The sequence below is a fragment of the Salvelinus alpinus genome, chromosome 13, assembly GCF_045679555.1.
Source record: "Salvelinus alpinus chromosome 13, SLU_Salpinus.1, whole genome shotgun sequence".
In the NCBI taxonomy this organism is placed as follows: Eukaryota; Metazoa; Chordata; class Actinopteri; order Salmoniformes; family Salmonidae; genus Salvelinus; species Salvelinus alpinus.
In genome coordinates, this window is record NC_092098.1 from 28475736 (window position 1) to 28503680 (window position 27945).

The following is a 27945-nucleotide window of genomic DNA, read 5'->3' on the forward strand; positions in this document are numbered from 1 at the left end:
ACCCAAAACACACCTCCAGGCTGTGTAAGGGCTATTTGACCAAGAAGGAGAGTGATGGAGTGCTGCATTAGATGACCTGGCCTCCACAATCACCCAACCTCAACCCAATTGAGATGGTTTGGGTAGTTTTGAAAAAATTAAGAAAAACCCTTTAATGAGTAGGTGTGTGCAAAGTTTTGACTGGTACTGTATATACAGTGCATTCTGAAAATATTCAGAATAATTCTAAAAGGGATGAAAACAAATTCCTCATCAATCTACACAATACCCCATAATGACAAAGTGAAAACAGGTTTCTTAGAAATGCTTGCAAATGTATTAAAAATAAAAAAGATAAATACGTTTTTTAAATACTTTTTTTATCCAAGATGGCGTAGCAGTGCAGATATGTTTTGTTCGTCCTCTCGTGTACTTTTGTATTTTTCGTCCTTTTTTGTATTTCTTTTCCATTTTAAATCAATTATACCTTCCGGTAACCTGCCTCACCCAATGTGATACGGAACCGCATTTTTTTTTTCTACCTTATAGCCAGAACCACCTAGCCATCAGAAGCTAGCCATCAGCAGCTAACCAGCTAATAGTTACAAGCAATTGAATCATTGTTAGCCACTGCTAGCGGCCTTTACCTTCTGCACAGAGACCAGCCCTTTTTATAGCCTGGATAATACTTGCCAGCCTACCAGTATCGGACTGTTTCTCAACTACAACGCCGGATTCCTGCCGTAAACCCTGGACCATTACTCCTGATCTTCACAGCTAGCTAGCTGCCACCGAGTGACCCAGTACCGAAGCTAGCCCTGAGCCAGGCCAGGCCCACCTCCCGGCCTACTCAGTTGTTCACCCGGACTCCACCCAAACACGGCTAGAATCCACTACTCCACCGGATCCCTGCCGTAAGCTCTGGACCTTGGCACCGGATCACCGCTGCTACCGAGTGGCTACAGTGGCTAATGCCCCTACCCCGAAGCTAGCACCAGTTAGCCGTGAGCCAGAGACATCTCCCGGCTAGCAAACTAAATTACTACAACTACAATACCTCTTTCGCCATCTGGCTTGGATCCTTTGTTGACACGGCGCCCCGCCGTACCACCACGACTGGTCTGCCGAAGAATACTCCATCCGCTGTGTCTACAACCGGCCTCTGTCGGACGTCGGAGCTACTACTAGCCCCGGTCTGCTAACTTTAAACGCCGTGTCGCCCGCGTGCTAGCGTACTCCGCGGCTTCCCTGTTCCATCTATTGCTGTCCCCTGGACCCTACGATCACTTGGCTACATAGCTGATGCCTGCTGATGCCTGTCTTAGCTGATTAGCTGTTGTTGTCTTACCCGTTGTTGTCTTAGCTAGCTCTCCCAATCAACATCATACCTCTGATACCTCCTTTGTCCCACCTCCCACACATGCGGTGTCCTCACCCATTTTAACCAGCATGTCCAGAGATGCAACCTCTCTTATCTTCACTCAGTGCCTGGGCTTACCTCCGCTGTAGCCGCACCTCACCATACCCCTGATTGCACATTATGCCCTCAATCTATTCTATCACGCCCAGAAATCTGCTCTTTTATTCTTTGTCCCCAACACTCTAGACGACCAGTTTTGATAGCCTTTAGCCGTACCCTCATCCTACTCCTCCTCTGTTCCTCGGGTGTTGTGGAGGTAAACCCAGGCCCTGCGTGTCCCCAGGCACCCTCATTTATTGACTTCTGTGATCGAAAAAGCCTTGGTTTCATGCATGTTAACATCAGAAGCCTCCTCCCTAAGTTTGTTTTACTCACTGCTTTAGCACACTCCGCCAACCCTGATGTCCTTGCCGTGTTTGAATCTTGGCTTAGGAAGGCCATCAAAAATTCGGAGATTTCCATACCCAACTACAACATTTTCCATCAAGATTGAACTGCCAAAGGGGGAGGAGTTGCAATCTACTGCAGAGATAGCCTGCAAAGTTTTGTCATACTTTCCAGGTCTATGCCCAAACAGTTCGAACTTCTAATTTTAAAAATGAATCTCTCCAGAAACAAGTCTCTCACTGTTGCCGCCTGTTATCGACCCCCCTCCTCTCCCAGCTGTGCCCTGGACACCATATGTGAATTGATCGACCCCCATCTAGCTTCAGAGTTCGTTCTGTTAGGTGACCTAAACTGGGATATGCTTAAAACCTCTACCGCTTCTCTCTCCCGGATCCGGGAAAAAGCTGACTAGCATAGCCTAGCCTAACGGGACAGGGATATCATATAATATAATTTTCATGAAATCACAAGTCCAATACAGCAAATGAAAGATAAACATCTTGTGAATCCAGCCATCATTTCCGATTTTTTTAATGTTTTACAGCGAAAACACAATATGTATTTATTAACGTTTACAAATACCTTAAGCTGTATTACAAAAGTACTTTGAAATGTTTTGGCAAAGTTTAGAGGTAATTTTTTTTAGATATTGTGTCGTGATTTTGCTCAAATTGAACGCTGTTTTTCCTGGTACAACGGCGCCAAATAAATGGACAATTTGGATATATATGGACGGAATTAATCGAACTAAAGGACCACTTGTGATGTTTATGGGACATATTGGAGTGCCAACAAAAGAATCTCATAAAAGGTAATGCGTTTTTTATATTTTATTTCTGCGTTTTGAGTAGCGCCGGCATGGTTGAAATATGCTTCTCTCTCTTTGTTTACTATGGTGTATCCTCAGATAATAGCATCGTTTGCTTTCGCCGAAAAGCCTTTTTGAAATCTGACATGTTGGCTGGATTCACAACGAGTGTAGCTTTAATTTGATATCTTATATGTGTGATTTAATCAAGTTTAATTTTATATAATTTTTTTGAATTTGGTGCTCTACATTTTGACATGGCTGTTGGGACGCAAGCGTCCCATCTATCCCAGAGAGGTTAAAGTAATTTCCTCACCATCTTAGATAGGCATGCCTCTTTCAAAAAATGCAGAACTAAGAACAGATATAGCCCTTGGTTCACTCCAGACCTGACTGCCCTTGACCAGCACAAAAACATCCTGTGGCGGACTGCAATAGCATCGAATAGTCCCCGCGATATGCAACTGTTCAGGGAAGTCAGGATACAATTACACGCAGTCAGTCAGGAAAGCAAAGGCTAGCTTTCTCAAGCAGAAATTTGCATCCTGTAGCTCTAACTCCAAAAAGTTTTGGGACACTAAAGTCCATGGATAACAAGAGCACCTCCTCCCAGCTGCTCACTGCACTGAGGCTAGGTAACACGGTCACCACCGATAAATCCATGATAATCGAACATTTCAATAAGCATTTCTCTACAGCTGGCCATGCCTTCCACCTGGCTACTCCAACCCCAGCCAACAGCTCCGCCCCCCCCCCCCCCCCCCCCACACGCAGCTACTCGCCTGAGCCTCCCCAGCTTCTCCTTCACCCAAATCCAGATAGCAGATGTTCTGAAAGAGCTGCAAAACCTGGACCCATACAAATCAGCTGGGCTAGACAATCTGGACCCTCTCTTTCTAAAACTATCCGCCGCCATTGTTGCAACCCCTATTACTAGCCTGTTCAAACTCTCTTTCGTATCGTCCGAGATCCCTAAAGATTGGAAAGCTGCCGCGGTCATCCCCCTCTTCAAAGGGGGATGACACTCTAGACCCAAACTGCTATAGACCTATCTCTATCCTGCCCTGTGTAACGATCGTCTGTGGTGGTAGAAGGATCGGACCAAAGCGCAGCGTGGTAAGTGTTCATGTCTTTAATAATAATCCAAAAACTGAACACAGGAACAAAAACAATAAACGATGATCAAACGAAACAGTACCGTGTGGCGACAAACTCTGACACGGAAACAAACACCCACAAACCAAAAGTGAAACCCAGGCTACCTAAGTATGATTCTCAATCAGGGACAACGATTGACAGCTGCCTCTGATTGAGAATCATACCAGGCCGAACACAAAACTCCAACATAGAAAAACACACATAGACTGCCCATCCCAACTCACGCCCTGACCATACTAAATAAAGACAAAACAAAGGAAATAAAGGTCAGAACGTGACACCCTGCCTCTCTAAAGTCTTCGAAAGCCAAGTTAATAAACAGATCACTGACCATTTAGAATCCCACCGTACCTTCTCCGCTGTGCAATCCGGTTTCAGAGCCAGTCACGGGTGCACTTCAGCCACGCTCAAGGTACTAAACGATATCATAACCACTATCGATAAAAGACAGTACTGTGCAGCTGTCTTCATCGACCTGGCCAAGGCTTTCGACTCTGTCAATCACCGTATTCTTATCAGCAGACTCAATAGCCTTGTTTTCTCTAATGACTGCCTCGCCTGGTTTACCAACTACTTTGCAGACAGAGTTCAGTGTGTCAAATCGGAGGCCCTGTTGTCCGGACCTCTGGCAGTCTCTATGGGGGTACCACAGGGTTCAATTCTCGGGCAGACTCTTTTCTCTGTATACATCAATGATGTCGCTCTTGCTGCGGGTGATTCCCTGATCCACCTCTACGCAGATGACACCATTCTGTAAACTTCTGGCCCCTCCTTGGACACTATGCTAACTAACTTCCAATCGAGCTTCAATGCCATACAACTCTCCTTCCGTGGCCTCCAACTGCTCTTAAACGCTAGTAAAACCAAATGCATACTTTTCAACCGTTCGCTGCCCGTACCCGCCCGCCCAACTAGCATCACCACCCTGGACGGTTCTGACCTAGAATATGTGGACAACTATAAATACCTAGGTGTCTGGCTAGACTGTAAACTCTCCTTCCAGACTCATATTAAACATCTCCAATCCAAAATCAAATCTAGAATCGGATTTCTATTTCGCAACAAAGCCTCCTTCACTCACGCCGCCAAACTTACCTTAGTAAAACTGACTATCCTACCGATCCTCGACTTTGGCGATGTCATCTACAAAATAGCTTCCAATACTCTACGCAGCAAACTGGATGCAGTCTATCACAGTGCCATACCACCCACCACTGCGACCTGTATGCTCTAGTCGGCTGGCCCTCGCTACATATTCGTCGCCAGACCCACTGGCTCCAGGTCATCTATAAGTCTATGCTAGGTAAAGCTCCGCCTTATCTCAGCTCACTGGTCACGATAACAACATCCACCCGTAGCACACGTTCCAGCAGGTATATCTCCCTGATCATCCCCAAAGCCAACACCCCATTTGGCCGCCTTTCCTTCCAGTTCTCTGCTGCCAGTGACTGGAACGAATTGCAAAAATCGCTGAACCTGGAGACTTATATTTCCCGCACCAACTTTAAACATCAGCTATCTGAGCAGCTAACCGATCGCTGCAGCTGTACATAGTCCATCTGTAAATAGCCCACCCAATCTACCTACCTCATCCCCATACTGTTTTTATTTACTTTTCTGCTCTTTTGCACACCAGTATCTTTACTTGCACATCATCATCTGCTCATTTTTCACTCCAGTGTTAATCTGCTAAATTGTAATTCTTCGCTACTATGGCCTATTTATTGCCTGCCTCCTCATGCCTTTTGCACACACTGTATATAGACTTTATTTTTTCTACTGTGTCATTGACTTGTTTATTGTGTTATTGGCTTGTTTATTGTTTTTTCCATGTTATTCCATGTGTAACTCTGTGTTGTTGTCTGTGTCACACTGCTTTGCTTTATCTTGGCCAGGTCACAGTTGTAAATGAGAACTTGTTCTCAACTAGCCTACCTGGGGCCTGTTGCACAAAAGTAGAATTAAGACATCCGGGATAAATGACTCAGCTGAGCTCAATGAAGCCAAAACATGTGCGTCCAGGCTTAATTGGTTGCACAAAGACCAAGCCAGGATGAGCAGACACGGATTCATTAAGCCAGGTGAAACCAATCCTGGATAGGTGCGCGCTCACGGCTCACTCAAATAGACCCCGCCACAGATCACAGATTAACTGATTTACCATGGCAACTAGAGCCGCGTACTTTTCCCCGTCGGAAGCACAAATCCTCATGGAGGCATACGAGGAGGTAAAAGATATAATTAAGAAGAAAGGCAACACCGCCACAGTGATAAAGCAAAGAGAAAAAGCGTGGCAAAGTATTGCAGACCGCCTGAATGCGTAAGTAGTGCACAATTACACACTCACCGCTCCGCTGAAACATCACAATTACAATTCAAATATTTAATTCACATCTCCAAAAATGCAGTTGTACTGTAATTATGAAACGGTTAAATTTTTAATTGAAATGCACTGCAGATATGAGTGAAATTGTGTAAAGTAACTCCATCACACTGTATAAAGCTATGATAAATTTTTTGATATTTTTACTGAAAACAAGACAAAAATACCAAGTAATTTTTTGCAGTGTGACTCCATTAAATGTGTGTGTGTGTGTGTGTGTGTGTGTGTGTGTAGATTAAACATGAACGGGCCAAAACGGACATGGCAGCAGGTCAAAATCAAATACAAGAACATTCTGCAGAATGGTATGGTCCCTGACTAATATTTAACAAAGCACAAGCATATATTGTACCCAGAAGGTGCCTGCTCACACATTGTCTGTACTGTTTTAGCAGTGAAAAAGAATACCCACAGACAAGGCACGGGTGGTGGGTCACCAAAGGCTGACCTTACCCCAGCAGAGGACATGGCCTTGGAGCTAAATAAAGGCAGGCCCGTCTTAGAGGGGATCCCTGGGGGGAAAGAGACGAGCATAGGTTCCTCCCAAGATGCCACCCGCTTCATTCAAGGTATGTCCTTCCATCTCTACATGGGATACAACCACATTCATATTGAATCAATTTGGACTGTCTGACTTTGGTTTACCTATTGCCTTGCAGTGTCTGGCAGCACTGTGTTCCTGTTAGAGCCACCAGCACAAGCACCAGACGATGCTGATCCAGTGAGTACTCCATCAAAGGCATACTGTAGGCCTGGCATGTCTTGTCTACTAGCTTCAATATGAATCCGATTAAATGTGATAGGGTGAAGGCCCCAGTGCAGCAGCAACAGCACATGATGGAGACGATGATGAGGAGGAGACCATCTCTCTGGATTCCAGAAGGCATGAGGTATCATGTTAAGACTGTGAAAGTACTATTTACTCTACAATGGTGAGGAGTCCTCATCAAAATCAAAAAATCTAATTTCTTTTACAGGACCCAGATGCTATACAGTGGGAAAACCAGCCTGGCAACATAGTGCGTATTAATAAAAGGACACCACATCCTGCCAAATTCCAGCTGCGCTAATTGTATTGTGTTCACAGAGCTCACAAGCTATCAGAAAGTTGTATGGCAACCACCTCCGGCGCCAAATAGAACTGGCAGACATAGACATTCAGTACAAGAAGAAAAAGATGGAAAATCTTGCACTGGAGTCCGAAATAAAAAAGAGGACAATTAGGAAACTGGACCTTGAAATAAAAAAACTTGAGAGGGAGGTGAGATATGCCTTCAATGTACACTGTATGCTAACTGTAACACAAATGTATTAATCATTATTTTTCTTTCCTCCCCCAGCTCCAAGAAGATGACACAGCTCAAAATAAAAATTAGGTATATTCTCGTAAAGTCAAGTGAGCCATGACATATGAGCTCTTATTGTGAGCACACAGGACGGTGGCATCTTTCTAAGTTTTTTTTTATTTTCCCAGCAATCAGTACAACCAAGTCATCGTTATAAGGCATCGCCCTCTTTTGCCCACCCCCCCCCAGCACCAGGTGTGGCCACTAGCCTATATGAAGGCCCAAAATTGTGTGTTCCTTTCTGCTCTGACAATGGCATGCCCATTCGTGCGAGATGTGGTGGATGAAGAAGCACTTGTGCTGAGGAGAGCCTTCAGGCGAGAAAGGGTCTTCAGGGACCGGTTGGACCCACTGGCCTTCCCTGATGACCATCTATATGAAAGATACAGGTTTTCTGCAGATGGCATCAGGTATCTATGCAGACTACTGGGTCCCAGGATTAAGCACCGCACTGCACGGAGCCATGCACTGAGTGTGGAGCAAATGGTTTGTGTGGCCTTGCGCTTTTTTGCTAGTGGAGCCTTCCTGTACTCAGTGGGGGATGCAGAACAGCTGAACAAGGCCACAATTTGCCGCACAATAAGGAGTGTGTGTCTGGCTATCAAAGCATTAGCAGATGTCTTCATCTCCTTCCCTGGCCACAGAAGACTCTGTGACATCAAAGAGGAGTTCTATAGGATTGCAGGTAAGAGGATCTACAAATTACAGGACAACTGTTAACACATAGTAGGATACTCATTACTTTGTGTGACAGGTTTCCCCAATGTCATTGGTGCAGTGGACTGCACACACATAAGGATAAAAGCCCCCTCAGGTGCCCATGAGGCCGATTTTGTGAATAGGAAATCCTTTCACAGCATTAATGTTCAGGTGAACATAACTTTTTGATATTGTCCATTGACGAACACTCTGCATTGCCAGTGATGTGCATTGATTGGTGTAATATTCCTCATCTTATGATTTCAGATGGTCTGCAATGCTGACTGTGTGATCAAGCAATGTTGTGGCAAAATGGCCTGGCTCAGTCCATGACTCCAGAATCTTTCGGGCCTCTGAAATCTATCAGTGCCTATCACAAGGTAAGCCACACAACCCCTATTTATAACCATCATGGCTGTGTCAAGAATATCACTGTGTTTATGAGGTAGTAATGATGAGATTTTGTGTTGACAGGTGAATTCTCTGGTGTGTTGCTGGGAGACAGGGGGTATGGCTGCCAGCCTTTTCTCCTGACACCTTTCACAGACCCCCAGGAAGCACAGCAGGCCTACAACCATGCCCATGCCAGGACCAGGGCCAGAGTTGAAATGACCTTTGGCCTCCTGAAGGCACGCTTTCACTGCCTTCACAAATTAAGGGTCAGCCCTGTTAGGGCATGTGATATTACTGTGGCTTGTGCTGTCCTCCACAATGTGGCCTGCCTGAGGAAGGAGAGGGCCCCCAGAGTGCCACCAGCCATGGACTGGGACAATCCGGCAATCTTCCCTGATGACGACAGTGGTCGGCTGCTGAGGGACCAATATGTGTTGAATTATTTTAGTTAGTATGTGTGCTTTCAATTTTGGTTAAATATGTCCTGCGGTGGCAGAGGAATTTGGGTTTTTTTGGGTTCGTTTTTTGACGAATTTGGCCTCTTATGATGTTTGTGCGGTATACTGTGTGTAATACAAGGCTGCAGGGAGGCTACTGCATCCATTCATTTGTCTGTTCAGTTGATGTGTATGGATTTGTCCTGCATTTATTTTAGTGTGCAGACATGCAGGGTGTGTTATATACAGACCTTTGAATGTGTATGTATCATTTTGTATAATATGCTTGGATTCTGTGCTTTCCATCTTGTAGAGTCACTGTGACTTCAGTTTCGAAAGGAGCCATGACCAAAACCTGCTTTGTTTTGTCCTTATTCAATAAAGGAACATAATGTTACACATTGTGTTTTTATATTCATATGGAATGTGTATTTGTTTATATGACAGAGTACTAGGGCCACACTGAAGAAAAAGGATAAAGTCATAAATTTATGAGGCTGGTTCTTTCTGCAGAAAAGCTACATATTGTTTTTACAGTTTTGATACTTATGACAATGTGATACTTAATATTCTGGCACATCAGCATGTCTTTGTTTATGAAACCATACTGAAGTACAATTTCACGAAATGCCCCACATCTGTCATTTTAACAACTGTCCTCCTTTAAAACAACTGGTTACAATATTATGACTTGTGTTTTTTTCCCCTCTGTGGCCCTAATATTCTATCATTTTATATATAGCCTTATAGTCTATGGGAAACTGTAAATTATCTAATGATAGCAACATCATCTAAAAATCATTTTTTATCCAAAATCATTGAAATTAATGATCACAAACGTTTAAATAATAACAGTGGGTCTAGTTATATGTGATAACAATGTATAGTGAGCAGTGAAATAACTATTGGTTTCCATTTGTGGTGACTGCTGACTGACATTAGGGATGAGATTAAATAGATCCTGGAATTTAGCCTGGTCTGGAGCAGGCTAGCTCCACAGAATAAATCTCCATGGTAATTTATACCATAACATATCCTCCTGCCCCCTATCCATCTTTAGTGCAACCGGATTACGGATCAATTGAGCCAGGATCACCAAGATATCCTGGCTTAATCCCTTATCCTAGTTTTGTGCAACAGGCCCCTGGTTAAATAAAGGTGAAATTAAAATATATAAACAAATAAATTAAAAACATATTCAGACCCGTTGTTATGAGACTTGAAATTGAGCTCAGGTGCATCCTGTTTACATTGATCATCCTTGAGATGTTTCTACAACTTGATTGGAGTCCAACTGTGGTACATTTAATTGATTGGACATGATTTGGAATGGCACACACCTGTCTAACATTTCTGCAGCATTGAAGGCCGCCAAGAACACAGTGGCCTACATTGTTCTTAAATTGAAGAAGTTTGGAACCACCAAGACTCTTCCTAGAGCTGGCCTCCCGGCAAAACTGAGCAATCGGGGGTGAAGGGCCTTGGTCAGGAATGTAACCAAGAACCCAATGGTCACTCTGGCAGAGCTCCAGAGTTCCTCTGTGGATATGAGATAACCTTCCAGAAGGACAATCATCTCTGCTGCACTCCACCAATCAGGTCCCTATGGTAGAATGGCCAGACGGAAGCCACTCCTCAGTAAAAGGCACATGACCGCCCACTTGGAGTTTGCCAAAAGGATCCTAAAGGACTCTCAGACCATGAGAAACAAGATTCTCTGGTCTGATGAAATCAAGATTGAACTCTGTGGTCTGTATGTCAAGCGTCACGTCTGGAGGAAACCTGGCACCATCCCTACGGTGAAGCATGGTGGTGGCAGCATCATGCTGTGGGGATGTTTTTCAGCGGCAGGGACTGGTAGACTCATCAGGATCGAGGGAAAGAAGATTGGAGCAAAGTACAGAGAGATCCTTGATGAAAACCTCCAGATTGCTCAGGACCTCAGACTGGGGAGAAGGTTCCCCTTCCAGCAGGACAACGCCTTTAAGCACACAGCCAAGACAACGCAGGCATGGCTTCGTGACAAGTCGCTGAATGTTCTTGAGTGGCCCAGCCAGAGCCCGGACTTGAACCCGATCTAACATCTCTGAAGAGATCTGAAAATAGCTGTGCAGCGACACTCCCCATCCAACCTGACAGAGCTTGAGAGGATCTGCAGAGAACAATGGGAGAAACTCCCCAAATACAGTGGTGACAAGCTCGTAGGTTCATACACAAGAAGTCTCAAGGCTGTAATCGCTGCCAAAGGTGCTTCAACAAAGTACTAAGTAAAGGGGTCTGAATACTTATGTAAATGTAATATTTCTATTTATTTATACATTTTCTGTTGCAAAAAAATCAAAAACCTGTTTTTGCTTTATCGTTATGGGGTATTGTGTGTAGATTGGTGAGGGAAAAATACTAATTAATAAATGTTTTCTTACATGACAAATCTGCCCTATGGTCATGACGTCACACTGTTTATTCATCAATAATACAACAGTTATTCTTTGTTTTCAAGGATTATTTATTTCTCCATAGAAATGATTGGTGTTCCCCTTTCTGTCAGCCAAACTTTTGGAGCTGTAGTAAAACTTAGACCAGGGGTCTCCAACATTTTCTAACATAAGAGCTACTTTAAAAAATGTATTAATGTCACAAGCTACTAATTTTGTATAGCTTCAAATAGGCACATTATTCTCTTCTCCTCTACCCTGCAACTCGTACCCTAGTCCTTGGTGTACAAGAGATGTGTTTTATGTCAATATACCTGATAATTTAATGGTAATAAACAGTATTTGGCATGACAGGCCACATCAAATTATATTTTTCCAGAAAAAGTAAGCTGCTCTCTTGTAATTTGTTTCCCTCTCTCTTTGCCCAATCATTGCACATGCTAAGACATGCTGACAAATCAGGGCTGCCTTTTTTACACCACAAGATTGAGCGGGTATATTAGAGGAGATTATGTAGAATTAATAAAAATCTGTGCGATGGGGAGAGGCAGTGTTTATCTTTTCTGTTGGAAGCTGCTGAGCCTTGCTTAAAACATCACCCATCTGTGGATTGAAGGGGAATATGGCGGCTGTCAGAGCAGTTGACACTGAGGGTTGTCAGGGAGACAATTTGCAGCTGAAATCAGATGCTTTGGGGCTGGAAGCTTGATAGGCCAGAAGCAGGTGCACGGCTGCTTCAATTTCTCTCTTAGTAGCATAATGAGTTGCTGACCTAGAAGATATACAATGTAAGAAACACAAGAAACATGCAAATTGTAGATCTAATAACTACATTTCTATTTGCAATTACAACGACTAATATAGCCTTCTATTGTAACAATAAGGATACATTTAAATAAAAGTAACGCAATTAAAGGGGAACTCTGGGATTGCTACACGCATTTCTAGACTTTTAAAGTAATTACATACACCCATTGATTCTTGAAGAATCAAACTTATACTGTAGCTAGATACCTCATTAGCTTAGTTCAACTGTCGTATCCCATAGAACCCAAAATAGAGCTTGTTTCAGTCCTTTGTTTGTAAACATTGTAATTGTAAACAGTGTATAGCCTCAAAAAATGGTTAAAACTATCATTTTGATATCACAGATGGTCAATCCTTGTATCCATAGCTCTGTCCAAGAATTTGAGAGTCGCAACATTTCTCCAGCCTCATCACAAAAGCGGTGCTATTCTGGAACCGCAAAACAGTGCTATTCCTGGTTCCGTTTCTGTTCCTTTACATTTTTGGTTATTTTATAGTGTTCGGTTCTGTTCCCTGAACTGGTTCCAACCCCTGGTAGCTACAACAAAGCACCTGATACTAATAATAAAAAGCAGGCACTAGTGTAGATAACAAATTGTAATGTGTACAATGTGAAAAGCCTCATACTTTCACACCCTGATCTTTGTGATTGTCTCCACCCCCTCCAGGTGTCGCCCATCTTTCCCATTATCCCCTGTGTATTTATACCTGTGTTCTCTGTTTGTTTGTTGCCAGTTCGTCTTGTTTGTCAAGTCAACCAGCATTTTTTGTCTCAGCTCCTGCTTTTCCCCAGTCTCTCTTTTTCTCACCCTCCTGGTTTTGACCCTTTCCTAACCTGTCTCTGAGCCCGCCTGTCTGACATCTCTGCCTGCCCCTGACCCTGAGCCTGCCCGCTGTCCTGTACCTTTGCCCCACCTCTAGATTACCGACCTCTGCCTGACCCGACCCTGAGCTTGCCTGCCGTCCTGTACCTTGCCCCCACTACTCTGGTTATAGACCCCTGCCTGCCTTGACCTGCCGTTTGCCTGCACTGTTGCTGTAATAAACATTGTTACTCCGACACAGTCTGCATCTGGGTCTCACCTTCAACCTGATACATACAGTACAACCTTTTCGGTTTTTGGTAATTCTACTGTCTTGTATTTGGTGTCAGATGCATTTTTATTTAGCTTTATTCAGACAGATTTCAAGTAATTATGGTTGGTTAAATTAATCATTTTCCTGTTAGTGCTATTGCCCATCAATGTGCTGTGTCTGCTACTGTATATAGGGCAAATGGTAATGTGTACCACACAGTACATATTAAGAACATTCATGTTAGAAAATATACAGACACTGCCTCTTGCAACCTTACGATACCCTTGGTCTTTCACTGTGGATTTAGAAAAACATTGAGGTCCATGAAATTGCTTTCTTCATCCATGGATATCACAGACTACACAAAACCGAATCATCTGACTTCACCATTATGTCAGGTTGTCTGACGTGAACCCCAAGGCACATACCAGCTAAATTATTCCAGGTCTGCTGCATGCCAAATAATTGGAATGGACATGTCGCGGTATCATCTTCCCAAGATACTGTTCAACACACAGCAAATTAATTCCACCACAGGAGTCATAGCAAAATAATTGTATCATACCCTCTCCATCCATCCCATACTGTGTGAATTCCATAAAGTGGCCTACGCTTTGTAAACTGCTAACATTTTTGCTAGTGATCTTCATTGATTTTCTTTTCCATTTAAAAGGAAGGTACATGGAAGGTGTTGCATACAATGGTTTCATTCCACTGGACTGAATGAAGAATTCATTCAATGCTACTAAGCTTTACATTAATGCTGTTAAAAATGTATGAGTAAACTCATACTGTTGGATGTCTCCATACCTCATATGTAAGGAAGGTTTGTAATTTTCTTTCAGATAAATTATGTAATTGATGTTGTCTTAAGAGATAGAAACTGGGTTATGAAAAATGCACAATATTATATCCATCCTATATTGTAGTTGTTTTTTATTCTGTGTCTGCTTGTTGTTTTTTCATGGTTCCCACCTCTGACTTTTTCCTTAGCTAAAGCAATTTTTTTCAGTGACTCAGCAATGGCCTCACCTGACGTCTCACACAATGGACAAGCACAGAGAGGTCACGAGACAGAGCAGGGCAGTAAGCAAATGTGAAGAACAGAGAGGAAAGGAGGAGAGGAAAGGTTAAGGGCAGCTTAAGCTTCTTAACAACCATCCACTTACAAAACTCACATCTCAGGAGGGTAACCGTGGTGTGTCCAGATAAAGGCTTCGGACGAGATGCGGGAGAGGGCAGATTCAGGAGAAATTTTAATTCTGTATGGAGGTCACATGTGGGCAATAGAGTGGACCCTTACGTGAATAGTAAGCCCTTCCCTTCTCTCCGTATTATGTGCTATAAGGAATCAGTGCTTTAAGGAACCATTGGCTCAGAGGAGGCTTCACCGCCCTGTTATCAGTGCCTCATGATGTCATGTTAATGTCTATTTGTGGTAAATTGCATGACATGACAATGTCCTGTTGCATTATTCATTCTTCTCTTCCCATCTCTTCCTATACGTCGTTAGAGTTTGATTGTGGTCTTTGGGTTGGCAGTCAGTTCTGGTTTGTCATTGCATGCCTTTATGATAAGCAAAGTGCAATATTGTCTTTGTATTAGGACATTGGACCATTTGAAGGCCCCAAAAATGTTAAGGCTATGAAATTATTCTGGAATTACCATGTATTTGAAAGCTTTTTAGGTCATCAAAATTTGAGCATTAGCTTGAATATAGTAAATGTCTCTCACGCTGGAAATGTCTTTGATGTAAATTTTTCCTCAGTTGTATATTTCAAATATGACTGTTAATGACCTAGTTACCAAATCCTTTGCATTTCTGTTTGATAAAAGTCTTAGTTAATTAGACCATGTACCTAAAAGCTACAACAAATAGCTCCACAGTGGTAAAATATGTATACCTGCTCTTTGTAGCTACACTTCAATAGGCTAAATAAGACATTAACAGGTGTAATATTCTATTACATGTCGAGCCCTGATATGCCTCTATCATGGACACCAGAAGGTAGGTACGCTAGCCATAATGAGCTAGTATCATAATGTACTTTTTGGCTTAGCTTGCACTCAGCCCCATTAAAATCAAAGTAACATTTAGCACCAATGTCTTTACTGTCAGCAGTCTGGTGTCAACAAAGGCAGTCATATGCTGAGATGCTCTGAGGCAGGCTACTGGACGATGGACTGCTGGGCTAAACAGGTTGAGGAGAGAACAGGCTCCCCTCCCTGCCAACTGTACTCTGTGTGTGTGTGTGTGCGTGTGCGTGTGCGCGTGCGCGTGTGCGGGTGTGTGTGTGCGCGCATACGTGAATGTGTGTGTATGTGAGTCTCTATAGGCCTGAGCATCCAAGAGACCAGCCGAGAGATATCTAATCAAGACAAAGGTTGGCTTAACAGCTCAATTAGCAGCAGTGATTAAGCACTGGGAAGTGAAGGACACACACACACACAAATCATTGGGCTAACGCTGTATACAGTAGGGTAGAGTGCTGTGTCACGCATGCATTATCTTAGAACAAGAGTCAAGGAAACGCCAGGAATGAGCTTATTAGCCAGCATGTCACCCACAGCAGCACATCTTGTTAATATTAAAGGGAAAGATCGATGTGAGCTGCAGAATTAAAACAACATCCCGTTTCATTCAAATACCTCATTCATTTCACAGAGACAAAATATACTTGAATATGAAAGATATCAGCTAGCTGTGATACTGTATTGGTGTGTGTCTGTCCCAGGATTCTATTCAACTGGTGGGTGATGTTTATGGAGTTAACCAGTAGGGGGCAGAGTCTGATTGGGAAAGTTTGTCAAACACTATTCAAACTTTTCTATGCCTGCATAGCGGTCCCCCTTTACCAAAGAACATCAGTCAAGTTTATGATGAAATATGTGCATGTGAGGCAATGTGGATGCAAAGCTGCTGTAACATAGCAAGTATTTTACTGTTTTTACCCCCCATTGTCCTACGCAGAACTTTTCTTTACATTTACCTGGAATGGAATTGCTGCTCTCTATTCAGCACATGGTCTATGCTGTTCTTTGAAATACATTTCTTGTCACAATATATTCTACAGTGGGGAATAAAGACTATAGAGTAACCTGAAGAGTTATTCAATGTGTATAAATGTACAGTACTAGCTGACAGGAAAAATGAAAAATTACAGTCAAGGAAACTGTACAGTTGTTCCCATTGAAATATGACTGAATGGTTTCCTTCAGTAAGAGAAAGGATGAGGAATGGTTTCCTTCAGTAAGAGAAAGGATGAGGAATGGTTTCCTTCAGTAAGAGAAAGGATGAGGAATGGTTTCCTTCAGTAAGAGAAAGGATGAGGAATGGTTTCCTTCAGTAAGAGAAAGGATGAGGAATGGTTTCCTTCAGTAAGAGAAAGGATGAGGAATGGCAACGGTGCCTGTGTCTTTAAAATGAAAGGATCTATAAATCAAGCAAGATTATTGGAAATGTTATGACAATAGCTCATGTACCAGAGACTAATTCCTTCCCTTCCTATGGAGAAATGGGGAAGTTGTAACATGCCACCCTCTAATTGACGATATAAGATCTCTTAACGAATTACAGAAAGTCCTAAAACAATGTTGGTCGAAATGCTTTCAGTGTCTGCATCTGCATTCCATGCGGGAACAATATAACTGTTGGACCTTGATCTTTGAATGTAGATTTACTTCTATAATATTAACAATAACAGTGCCTTTAAAAAATGTTTGAATCTGACAATCCAAACATACACTGAGTGTACAAAATATTAGGAACACCTTCGTAATATTGAGTTGAACCCCTTTTGCCCTCAAAACAGCCTCAATTCGTCGGGGCATTGACTCTACAAGGTGTTGAAAGAGTTCAGAGGGATGCTGGCCCATGTTGACTCCAATGCTTCCCACAGTTGTGTCAAGTTGATTGGATGTTCTTTGGGTGGTGGACCATTCTTGATACACACAGGAAACTGTCGAGCGTGAAAATCCCAGCAGCGTTGCAGTTCTTGACACACTCAAACCGGAGCGCCTGGCACCTACTACCATACCCTGTTCAAAGGCACTTAAATCTTTAATCTTACATATTCACCCTCTGAACGACACACATACATAATCCATGCCTCAATTGTCTCAAGGCTTAAAAAATATTCTTTAACCTTGTCACGTTCTGACCTTAGTTCTTGTTATTGTTATTTCTTTGTTTTAGTGTGGTCAGGGCGTGAGTTGGGTGGGTTATCTATGTTCGTTTTTCTATGTTGGTTTTTTCGTTTGGCCTGGTATGATTCTCAATCAGAGGCAGGTGTTGTTAGTTGTCTCTGATTGAGAATCATACTTAGGTAGCCTTTTTTCACCTGGGTTTCGTGGGTGGTTATTTTCCGTGTCAGTGTTTGTTCCACACGGAACTGTTTCGGTTTGTATTTCACGTGTCGTTTATTGTTTTTGTTTCTGTGTTCGTTCGTTAATAAAGAGCATGAACCACGCTGCGTACCACGCTGCGCATTGGTCCTCCGATCCTTGTTACAAGGAGTACAGCCGTTACAAAGGAGGAGGAGGACAGCCGTTACAAACCTCCCCTTCATCTACACTGATTGAAGGGGATTTAACAAGTGACATCAATAAAGGATGATAGCTTTCACCTGGATTCACCTGGTCAGTCTGTGTCATGGAAAGAGCAGGTGTTGCTAATGTTTTGTACACTCAGTGTATGTGTATAATGATAATTGCTTGGGCTATAGGTCAATGGTTCACTGGCAAAGTAAGCCTACCTCTAGCTAACTGCAAAAGTAATGATCTCTGTTGATGTGAAGGACTACAACCAATCAAAAAGTAACTTTTCTACCTGTTTATGGCAATACATCCAAAACACTTCAGACTGAACTTCTCAAAGGACAAAGTGTGGTCATAGCCTTTGTTTTGATAAGCACTTTAATACTTACAGTATTTAGAGGGACAAAGTATTGGCTGTAAATCAGCTTGACTTTAAGCATGTATCATTACTTTCCATGGCCGACTAGTCCCAGGAGCCTAAAACTCAGAAATACACACCCGCATACAAGCACGCAGTCGCGCGCTCCCCCCCCACACACACACACACACACACACACACACACACACACACACACACACACACACACACACACACACACACACACACACACACACACACACACACACACACACACACACACACACACACACACACACACACACACACACACACAGTACAAAGAGGCTATGCCAGCACACAACACCACCTGGTCTCTGTGATGGGAAACGTCGGCTGGCTCAAAACAAATAATGGAAAAGCTTAGAAGATTTTTCATTAACAAACATGAAGATGCAGCTGGCACCCAGTCAGTTATGCAAGATGTGTCCTCATTTCGAGAGGTGACTCGAGGAGTGGGACAGCTCTGCTGGTGAACTGACATAACGCTTTGGGACACATATAAAATAGTTAATGGCATATTTGAGAAATGAAATTGTTTCTTCCCCCTATAACATTGTCATATTGTGTTGCATGTTGTTGTGTCTCTGACCTGCTGGGGAAGGGTGTGTTTGGCTGTGGTATGTTGTTTTGTTTTTCAGAGCGTTCCCACACATTTTTATTGGCTTTACTGCAAGTTAAGGAGCCCCTTTGTGTACAGAACAATGTGTACACTGGGGTATAGGACACTGTCCGAAGTAGTTCTTTGATTTAGCTTTAAGAAAGTTTTTTTAAATTATACAGATACAGTCAACTAACTTAAAGTTAGTTCAATCAATTCATAGAAATTTCACATTATTTAATTAAGTAGTAGTTAAGGAGTTGATTGCACTTTTTTTTCTTTAATTGATTGCTGTTTATTCTGGAAGGCTCTTAGTAATGTGTACAAGCTGGGAAGAATTTCTATCCATCACTTTTCTAAAAACAGAGCCCATCTATTTACTGCCATAGCTCTAGGATGTTCATCGACCACCCACAGTTTGTGTACAGAAATATAGGACTTTCCATAGTTAGTTTGAACTCTTCTCTTCATCCTGTTTGTTTTTGTATTTGTCAGGTTGCAATTAGTGCTGGGTGTTTGTCAAGCACCGCGCTGTCACTGCTGAGAAATCCACAGGGAATTCTAACCCAAGTGATATAAAACCTCTAAGATGGTGTTCACAAGATAGCCTGCATTTACACAATCAGAACAGAACTGTCCATTTAACCCCCTCAAACAAATCCCGCTGTACGTCTTGAAACCTTTTAACATCCGAGGGAATGAGAGGGAGTGAGTGATGGAGCTAGCAGCCCTCCCTCTCCATCCCAAGGGCTCGATACGATTGCACAGCAATGTCATTTCCTCTCTGGGTCTCAGGGGACGGATCTCCTTTCACAGACTTGGTTTCCAATTACCAACGTTCTCCTTTCACAGAGCTGGTTTCCCATTACGAACTTTCTCCTTTCATAGAGCTGGTTTCCCATTACCAACTTTCTCCTTTCACAGAGCTGGTTTCGCATTACCAACTTTCTCCTTTCACAGAGCTGGTTTCCCATTACCAACTTTCTCCTTTCACAGAGCTGGTTTCCCATTACCAACTTTCTCCTTTCACAGAGCTGGTTTCCCATTACCAACTTTCTCCTTTCACAGAGCTGGTTTCCCATTACAAACGTTCTAAAATGGGCTCCCGAGTGGCGGAGCGGTCTAAGGCACTACAGACCCTGGTTTCGATTCCAGGGTGTATCACAACTGGCCGTGTTTGGGACTCCCATAGGGTGGTGCACAATTGGCCCAGCGTCGTCCGGGTTAGGGTTTGGCCGTGGTAGGCCGTCATTGTAAATAAGAAGTTGTTCTTAACAGACTTGCCTAGTTAAATAAAAATATATATATAAATGTGCAGCACAGGCTCAGGCCCCCAGGGACATATTCAGAGGCCTGCTTTTAGCCTTTGTGGATAAATTGCTTAGATATAATTGCAACTTCTAGCAGTGTGTGTCTCTTACGCCTATTCTACTTGAGGACATCTTTCTGTTGAGTAGACTAATTTAGCACTTAGGACTAAGCATGTGTGGCCTCTCAATAAGACATACTGTTGAATCCAAAAATTAAAGCCCAGTGCTGCAGTGCTATTGTCAACATGAATGGCATGACCTTCCTTAGAGATTAGGTTGCAGGTGTCTAAATTGCCATCTGACAAGAAACAGTGCCATTGATTGCAATTTTTTGGCCTTTGACAATATTAGCGCCATATGTCGCAATCATGCTCCAAGAGCGCCACTTCCCATTTCTCATTGTGTGTCCTCGACATTTGGCGAGTGCGCTTATCTGCTTAATGTGTGTATGATGTATATCTCCCATTGCAGCTCTCCCTCATAGCATTGCCATAGCAATTCTTAACACAGCTAGGCCTATTAGGCATGCATTAAAACAGTTCCGGGTGCTACGCCATGTGCTATTGCACAAGTAAATAGAGAAAGCGATTGGCGTCAAGCCTGTACATCATCGCCAGTCAGCAGCTAATGAAGATCTGCTGAATCTGGTTTGGGATTGAGGTGCTTCACGATCTCCCACCATTAGAAGGTTTGAGTTCCTTTGTCGCCACAGATCTGTGGCATCAATCTATGTTAATGTTCTGTTCTCAACATGCTACGCTCTACAGTTCCGTTTATACTGCTTGGCTATCAGAAGATTTTATCACTAGTCCCAGGAAGGCAAGAATACATTATATTATTAATATAATATGATAACTAATAAATGCCATTTAACAGACGCTTTTATCCAAAGCAACTAAGAGTCATGTGTGCATACATTTTACGTCAAGTGGTCCCAGTAATTGAACCCACAATCCTGTCATTGCAAGCACCATGCTCTTGCAACTGCGCTACAGAGGACATCACAGTGAATGTGAAATGCTGTAAAGCTGGTGAGAATATTTTTTTTCTCAGATATAAACTTGAACTGCTTTTCTACCTCAGTTTCTACCTTACAGTGAAAGTGGTTGAAAGAGAACACCCTTTGAGGATTTTTCCTCTAGATCCCTATCTATCGGTTCAAACCAAAATGTTTACAGTATAGACAGGAAGGTCAGAGGCTGGGGTCAAAGTTATGAGGGCTCGGCAGCACTGCAAAAGTCTGTGGGCCACCTGGCCTGGGGCCCGGGGCTGGGCCGCAAGGGAACACAATGGTAGACGGGTAACCAGCCCTAGAACAGCAAACGAGTGGCCAAATGTGAAACAGTGAGAGGCGGCAACCCATGGGGTATGCTGACAGTGCAGGTTTCCCACACTTTGAAAAGTTACCCGGTCCAGGGTTTGTCTTTCATTGTTGGAACTAAATTCTTGAAGACTCTTGCGGTGTCTAAGCTCAGGCTATCACTGCATATCTCACTGACCTTGCTCTCCCAAACACTCTAAATGTACCTTTAGCAGTCAAGCAAGGAGGCATTTTCCTTGGTGGTGGTCAATCTCTAGGATAAACAACAACAACTAAAACATCCAGAACATTCCTTTATTAACGACTCTGCTAAAATATTCTGGGCACACTGACTGCCAACCAACCAGGCATACTTAGCTTCACAATATCATTTGAAGCACTCAACAACGCTCTATTGTCACAGGCCAAAAAACTACCAGAAACCAGATACATGCCTAGCAGTTCAGTAATTAGTACAGAATTCCTTATTTAACGCAGCATGTCACCAGACCAGGACACACTCTAATTACGTCCCCAAGGCATCCCCTAGCTAGCTGGGTCTCCTGGTAGAAGGGAACTGTAATTAAAGCCTGGGTCTCTTTCACAGTTCACTCTCTGGCTCCTGTCAGGCCGTCTAATGGCTTCCATATGAGGCACTTTAAGAGCGGTGAGTGGGATTAATATTGGCTGGTCGGAGGGGAAATGACCATCCTGGGAGTTACCTGTCAGGGCCCCGTGCTGCGGTGAGCCCCTCTTCTCTCCTTAGTCGGTCGCCCCAAAGCGATGGCTGTTGCACAACACCGAGAGGAGAGAGACGAAGACAGACGTCACCGCTGAGGTATGAGGGAGGAGACCGAGAGAGAGAGAGAGATGGGACAAAGCAGAGGGAAATTCACACCAGATGAGGATGTACTCTAGGTGGGCAGTGGGCAGGAGTGATGCATGGCAGAAGCCTGCTCTTGGCCAGAGTCCCCTTTTCCAGGGGTGACTGGGTTTACAGGAACTATTGCTGTGGTCTATAGTTAGGACCATGTATTCCTGGACTTTTAAGTTTCCTTTTTCCCCACACACTGTGTAATAACATGTTATTACTACAGTAATTACACATATACTACACAGGTTTAAGATCAACTTAATATGTTACCAGCTCATCTACAACATATTCAAAACACCGAATCAATTGATTTACTCGATTCCTTACAGATGGAGCATATTATAATCAAAGATAACTACTTACTTATTTTTCTGTTAGAGTTCCAGAGAACATCATTGGCATAGTTTACAGCTTCACTTCTGTGGTGGAGCAGAAACAGCTGTGTATGTGCTGCACCTCTGCTGACAGTGTGCCTTGCTCAAGGGCGTCAAAGTAATGTATTCCCAATTAGTCTGTATCCTTTAGGTAAATTCCCTTTCCCCCCCATGATCACCATAATACTGTTTTAAATGAGAGCAGTAAGGTGATTGAAATATTATATTAATGAAGCAAGACTTGAGATTGTAGCCACGTGCCGTGCCTTCCATATGAAGCAAACATGCTCAAATGGTATGCATAGAATTCTAACAGTAGATAGAGAAACAACAATGAATGAAGAAGACAGGTGTAACGGCTGTTGGAAGGATAGGACCAAGGTGCAGCGTGGTACGTGTCCATATTTATTTAATGAACACTGAAATAACAAAAATAACAAAGAGAACGACCGAAACAGTTCTGGCTGGTGCAGACACACAACAGAAAACAACTACCCACAAAACACAGGTGGGATGAGGCTACCTAAGTATGGTTCTCAATCAGAGACAACGATAGACAGCTGCCTCTGATTGAGAACCACACTCGGCCAAACACAAAGAAATATAAAACATAGAACAAAAACATAGAATGCCCACCCCAATTCACACCCTGACCAAACCAAAATAGAGACATAACAAAGGAACTAAGGTCAGGGTGTGACAACAGGGAAAGAGAGGAGGGAAAAAGAGAGAGATCACTTTTCCCTCGCTAATTTAGTCCCTTAGGGCATACGTGTGCCAAGCATGCATAGAATAAAAACAAACACTGAAATAATCCATAGGAAATAGGAAAAGCAGGGGAACTAACTGAGAGAAAAAGAGGGGGAGAGAGAAAGCGAGAGAGATAGACACACTTACAATGTGTTAGCTGTCAGCTTGCGTAGCATCACAAAGACCACAGTCAGTTGACAGGTCTTGACTCCTGCTTACCGGAGGTGTTTTGGGCATTCTCTCTCTCCATAGCATACATATCTGCGGGCCTTAGGGAATGTCGGTGCTCTATATGGAGAGCACGGAGATTGACATGTCTGGAAAGTGATGCTAAACCTATGCTTGGCACAAATGCTCCCATCGTTAAAATCACGGCAAGTTTCTGTTTCCCTGTCAATGTGCTTAAGAGAATGCCCTCAGTCACTGGACAGAAAGAGAGAGAAAGAGAGAGAAAGAGAGAATAAACAAAGCCATAAAGACGTTCTTTGGGAGAGAGAGATTGAAAGAAAGAAAAAAAAACTGTTCAGCTGAGTTGACTCAAGCTGTCACTGACGTTCAGTGTGTGTCTCTCACAGTATCGATTCCAACCTGGCCTCACACAGCCATGGAGGCTCATCTGCAAGCTTCTTCTCAATTCGTCCTCAACTCAGGGGCAGCTCTGGGTCTACCTATTGTCGGACATAATCGCAACAATTAAATGGATGGAGTTTAAGGCTTATTTGTGTTTAAGTCTGGCTGACTTCGCTCTCCCACAGACATTAAGGTAGATATGATGATATCTCCCGCTGCCCTGACTGACACTGTGATGGATTTCAACATAAATCTGTGCTGGCGTTTACTACTACGGTACGGTAATCTCAGGCTCTGTTTATGTGTCTTACCTTTAGACATCTCTTAAAGGTGTATGCTCAATGAAATAGGTCAAAAGCTCCCAAATCATATTCACTGATACATTTTAATCTTCCTATGTATACATTATTTGTCTGTAGTGTTGGCTGCTTGCAATTCATCTAAATGTGCAGTAAACAGGCCTTGTGGCATCGAAATGTGCACCGAACAGGTCTTGGGTCCATGTTTAGTCCATATCGAAAATTATATTGAATCATCAAACAACCCAGCCATGGAGAAAAGGAAGAAAATAATGGTTTGTATGTGTGCAACAGTCATTACAACTACACAATTTGTCAGACAGAAAATGTAACCACAAGACTGTGAAAACGGATAAAGCATATCCATGTAAAAATAAAAATAAAACACAAAGGAATGAGATCCAACTGGGTAGAGAAAGTAACCATGGTGACAAGGTAGACGCCATGCTCTAAATATAATTTCCACACAGCCATTAAAAATGTAATGTTATGACTATAACTAATGTTCCCTAAAGGAGAGAAATGAGGTACAACATATTATGGGGAATCGCATTCTCGCGACTTCGGTTGAAGGATCTACAATCACGCCGGACCAGGCCAATGAAATCCGTGCCTCGCTGGAAGTCCCACCTTCCACATATGATAAACGTGAGGCTCGGATTCATTCCTTCAATTTAATATCACTCTTTACCGAGCCCAGGAACAGGAAGCGGGTCCAAACAGGAGTTGTACCTCATTTCCCTCCATCAGGGACACGTAGTTATAGTAATGACGTTACGTTGCCTTTCATTCAGTCAACTTCGGTACAATATACTACGGGGAAATATGATCACGGCCCAAGCCGACGTCAACGGATACTATACTGAACAAAAATATAAACGCAACATGCAACAATTTCAAAAAAGTAACAGTCAATTTAAATAAATTCAATAAGCCCTGATCTATGGATTTCACATGACTGGGAATACAGATATGCATATGTTGGTCATAGATACTATATATACTATATATAAAAAAGTTTGTGGACGCCCCTTCAAATTAGTGTGATTTGACTATTTTAGACACACCTGTTGCTGACAGGTGTAAAATTTTAAGCACACAGCCATGCAATCTACAGAAACCAACATTGACAGTAGAAGGGCCTAACTGAAGAGCACCGTGACTTTCAACATGGCACAGTCATAAGATGCCACCTTTCCCCAAAAAATTGTTACTGTTGCCACAAAGTTGGAAGCGAAGAATTATCCGTCTAGAATGTCATTGTATGCTGTAGAGTTAAGATTTCCCTTCACTGGAAATAAGGGGCCTTGCCACTACCATGACAAACAGTCCCAGACCATTATTCTTCCTCCACCAAACTTTACAGTTGGCACTATGCATTGGGGCAGGTAGCATTCTCCTGGCATCCTCTAAACCCACATTTGTCAGTCAGACTGCCAGATGGTGAAGCGTGATTAATCACTCCAGAGAACACATTTCCACTGCTCCAGAGTCCAAAGGCAGCAAGCTTTACACCACTCCAGCCGACGCTTGGCATTGCGCATGGTGATCTTAGGCTTCTGTGCGGCTGCTCGGCCATGGAAACCCATTTCATGAAGCTTCCGACAAACAGTCATTATGCTGAGGTTGCTTCCAGAGGCAGTTTGGAACTCGGTAGTGAGTGTTGCAACCAAGGACAGGCGAGTTTTACGTGCTACGCGCTTCAGTACTTGGCAGTCCAGTTCTGTGAGCTTGTGTGGCCTAACACACAAGCTCACAGAACGGGACCACCCCTAAAAGGTGAATGATCTCTGTGAACCAAGGCTGCCTGGGCCAATGGGGAGCCACAAAAATCAATGGTAAACCCCCCTCGGCGCACCCACTCTAATGTGGGCTGAATCAGAACCACTGGTGGAAATTAGTAAAGGAGGGTCCTAAGCAACTGGTGCGCCAGAGCGTCCGTTCCCAATGGGCCACTCGGGTCCCTCATTTAGAAAAATAGATAACAATGCATGTTTTCTCTTGATACCCTGCTGAAAATGTCGTATTCCTGAGAGAGAGGGTCCCACCTGGATAAAAGATCTGCACCTGAGTTGAGGCAACCGGGGACATGCGTCGCCCAAATCAAAAGCATGTGCGCACTGCTCCCCAGCAATATGGAGCAAGCCAAGGTTAGAAGGGATAGATATAGTCTCTCCCCATCTGTTGATGCACGCCACCACGTATATATTGTCAGTTCTGACCAGCACAAGCCGGCCCAAAGGGGGAAGCGCCTGAGCACCACATACTCTGGTTAATTGACATGCAGTGCTCTCCGCATCAGTGTCCAAACCCCCAAATCGTTTTGCCTTCGTACAGCGCACCCCAGCCTCGTTGGGATGCGTTTGTTGTGATCATCTTGTGGGATACAACTCAGCCCATGGGAGCCCCCTGACAACAGCAGAGAGTCCCTTTTTTGCCCTTTCGACTCCCCGCCACCAGCCAATCGCTGTAATAGTCTGAGGTGCATGCTAAGGGCATGTAGACCTAGAATGGGACACAATGTCCCGTCCCTTTTCGTAATCAGGAATACCGTCTGTACCAGCAGTCCAGGAACCACGCGGATTGCCTGCTGCTGGAGACGGGAGGATATTTCCTCATGATTCTGCAGAAGTGTGAACACCGTGGAATACGGGATAACAGAGGGCATCATTAAACATGGACAAGTTTCCAACATACATTGTGCTTCCATGAGACTGTATAGCCTGCTTGAAGCCCGGGCCCCACCGAAAGTTAAACATGCTAGCCAAAGTTAGCCAGGAGGCTTTTTACCATAAGCTAGGCTAGCCTCTTTGACCACATCACGGTCTGTTTAGAATAGTCAAGCGACTTAACACTACATATACCAAACAAGAGAGCTACCGCAGCAACTCGTCCGTGGGGAGGCAGTAATAGCTAGTAATACCTATCTTGCCTCGGCGAGTTAGCCAACCTGGAAAGTATGCTATGCAGCACTAGTTTACCTAGCCCAGTCTTGAAAGTCCACGTAGGACCGGATCACTGAGGTGGGACCGAACCCTTCATCAACAAGTCTTGGAAGAAAGGCAAGCATTGATTGACAGGCAGACACAGGCGGTGGGGGGTATCCACTGAACCTGGCTACCCTGTCTCTTTGGGTAGCCTTCTGTAACCAGCGACAGAGCACACAGGAGCTGGGTTGGGTACAGGCAGTCACCCCATACCCCACGACCAGGCAGACAAGACAGTTGCTCAGACCACCCAATCAATCTCCGCTTCCTGCAGCTCGGTCCCAGCCAAGGTATCAGCATCCAGGAAAGGAAAGTCTCCATCAATAATTCCAAGCTTCCTCAAAAATACTACACGTCTTTCCAGGGAGTTTGTATGCAGTACGTGGCACTGCGCACATGGACTGGGTAGAACGAGGGCCGCCTGAGCGCCGGTATAAACTAAAGATAGATCATGAGTATCTTTCAGAGAAATGCTATCACTGCATGACCGTTGGGAATGATCACAACCCCGAACTCGGCTTAGCCATTGTCATCTCGTCGCTTTCTTAACCATCTTACTCATTGCACCAGAATATTGAAGAATAACTAATTGTTTGTGATAGAAAACAAGTACAACCT

The 27945-nt window shown here is 43.6% G+C and overlaps 1 protein-coding gene across 5 annotated transcripts; it reads left to right on the forward strand.

Moving 5' to 3' along the window:
- Window positions 1–5688: 5688 nt before the first annotated feature.
- Window positions 5689–9362, forward strand: LOC139537490 (uncharacterized). Of its 5 annotated transcripts, XM_071338860.1 has the most exons (10): window positions 5689–6440; window positions 6528–6704; window positions 6795–6856; window positions 6939–7025; window positions 7113–7154; window positions 7223–7396; window positions 7476–7511; window positions 7610–8166; window positions 8448–8560; window positions 8655–9362. In XM_071338860.1, exons 1-7 carry the CDS (start codon window positions 6377–6379, stop codon window positions 7509–7511), a joined length of 642 nt encoding a protein of 213 aa, XP_071194961.1. In that variant the 5' UTR covers window positions 5689–6376; the 3' UTR covers window positions 7610–8166; window positions 8448–8560; window positions 8655–9362. The 5 variants fall into 5 exon arrangements, 4 of the variants coding, with proteins under 4 accessions (XP_071194961.1, XP_071194959.1, XP_071194958.1 ...); XM_071338858.1 differs by having other exon boundaries at window positions 7223–7511; XM_071338857.1 differs by having other exon boundaries at window positions 7223–8166.
- The last annotated feature ends 18583 nt before the right edge of the window (window positions 9363–27945 follow it).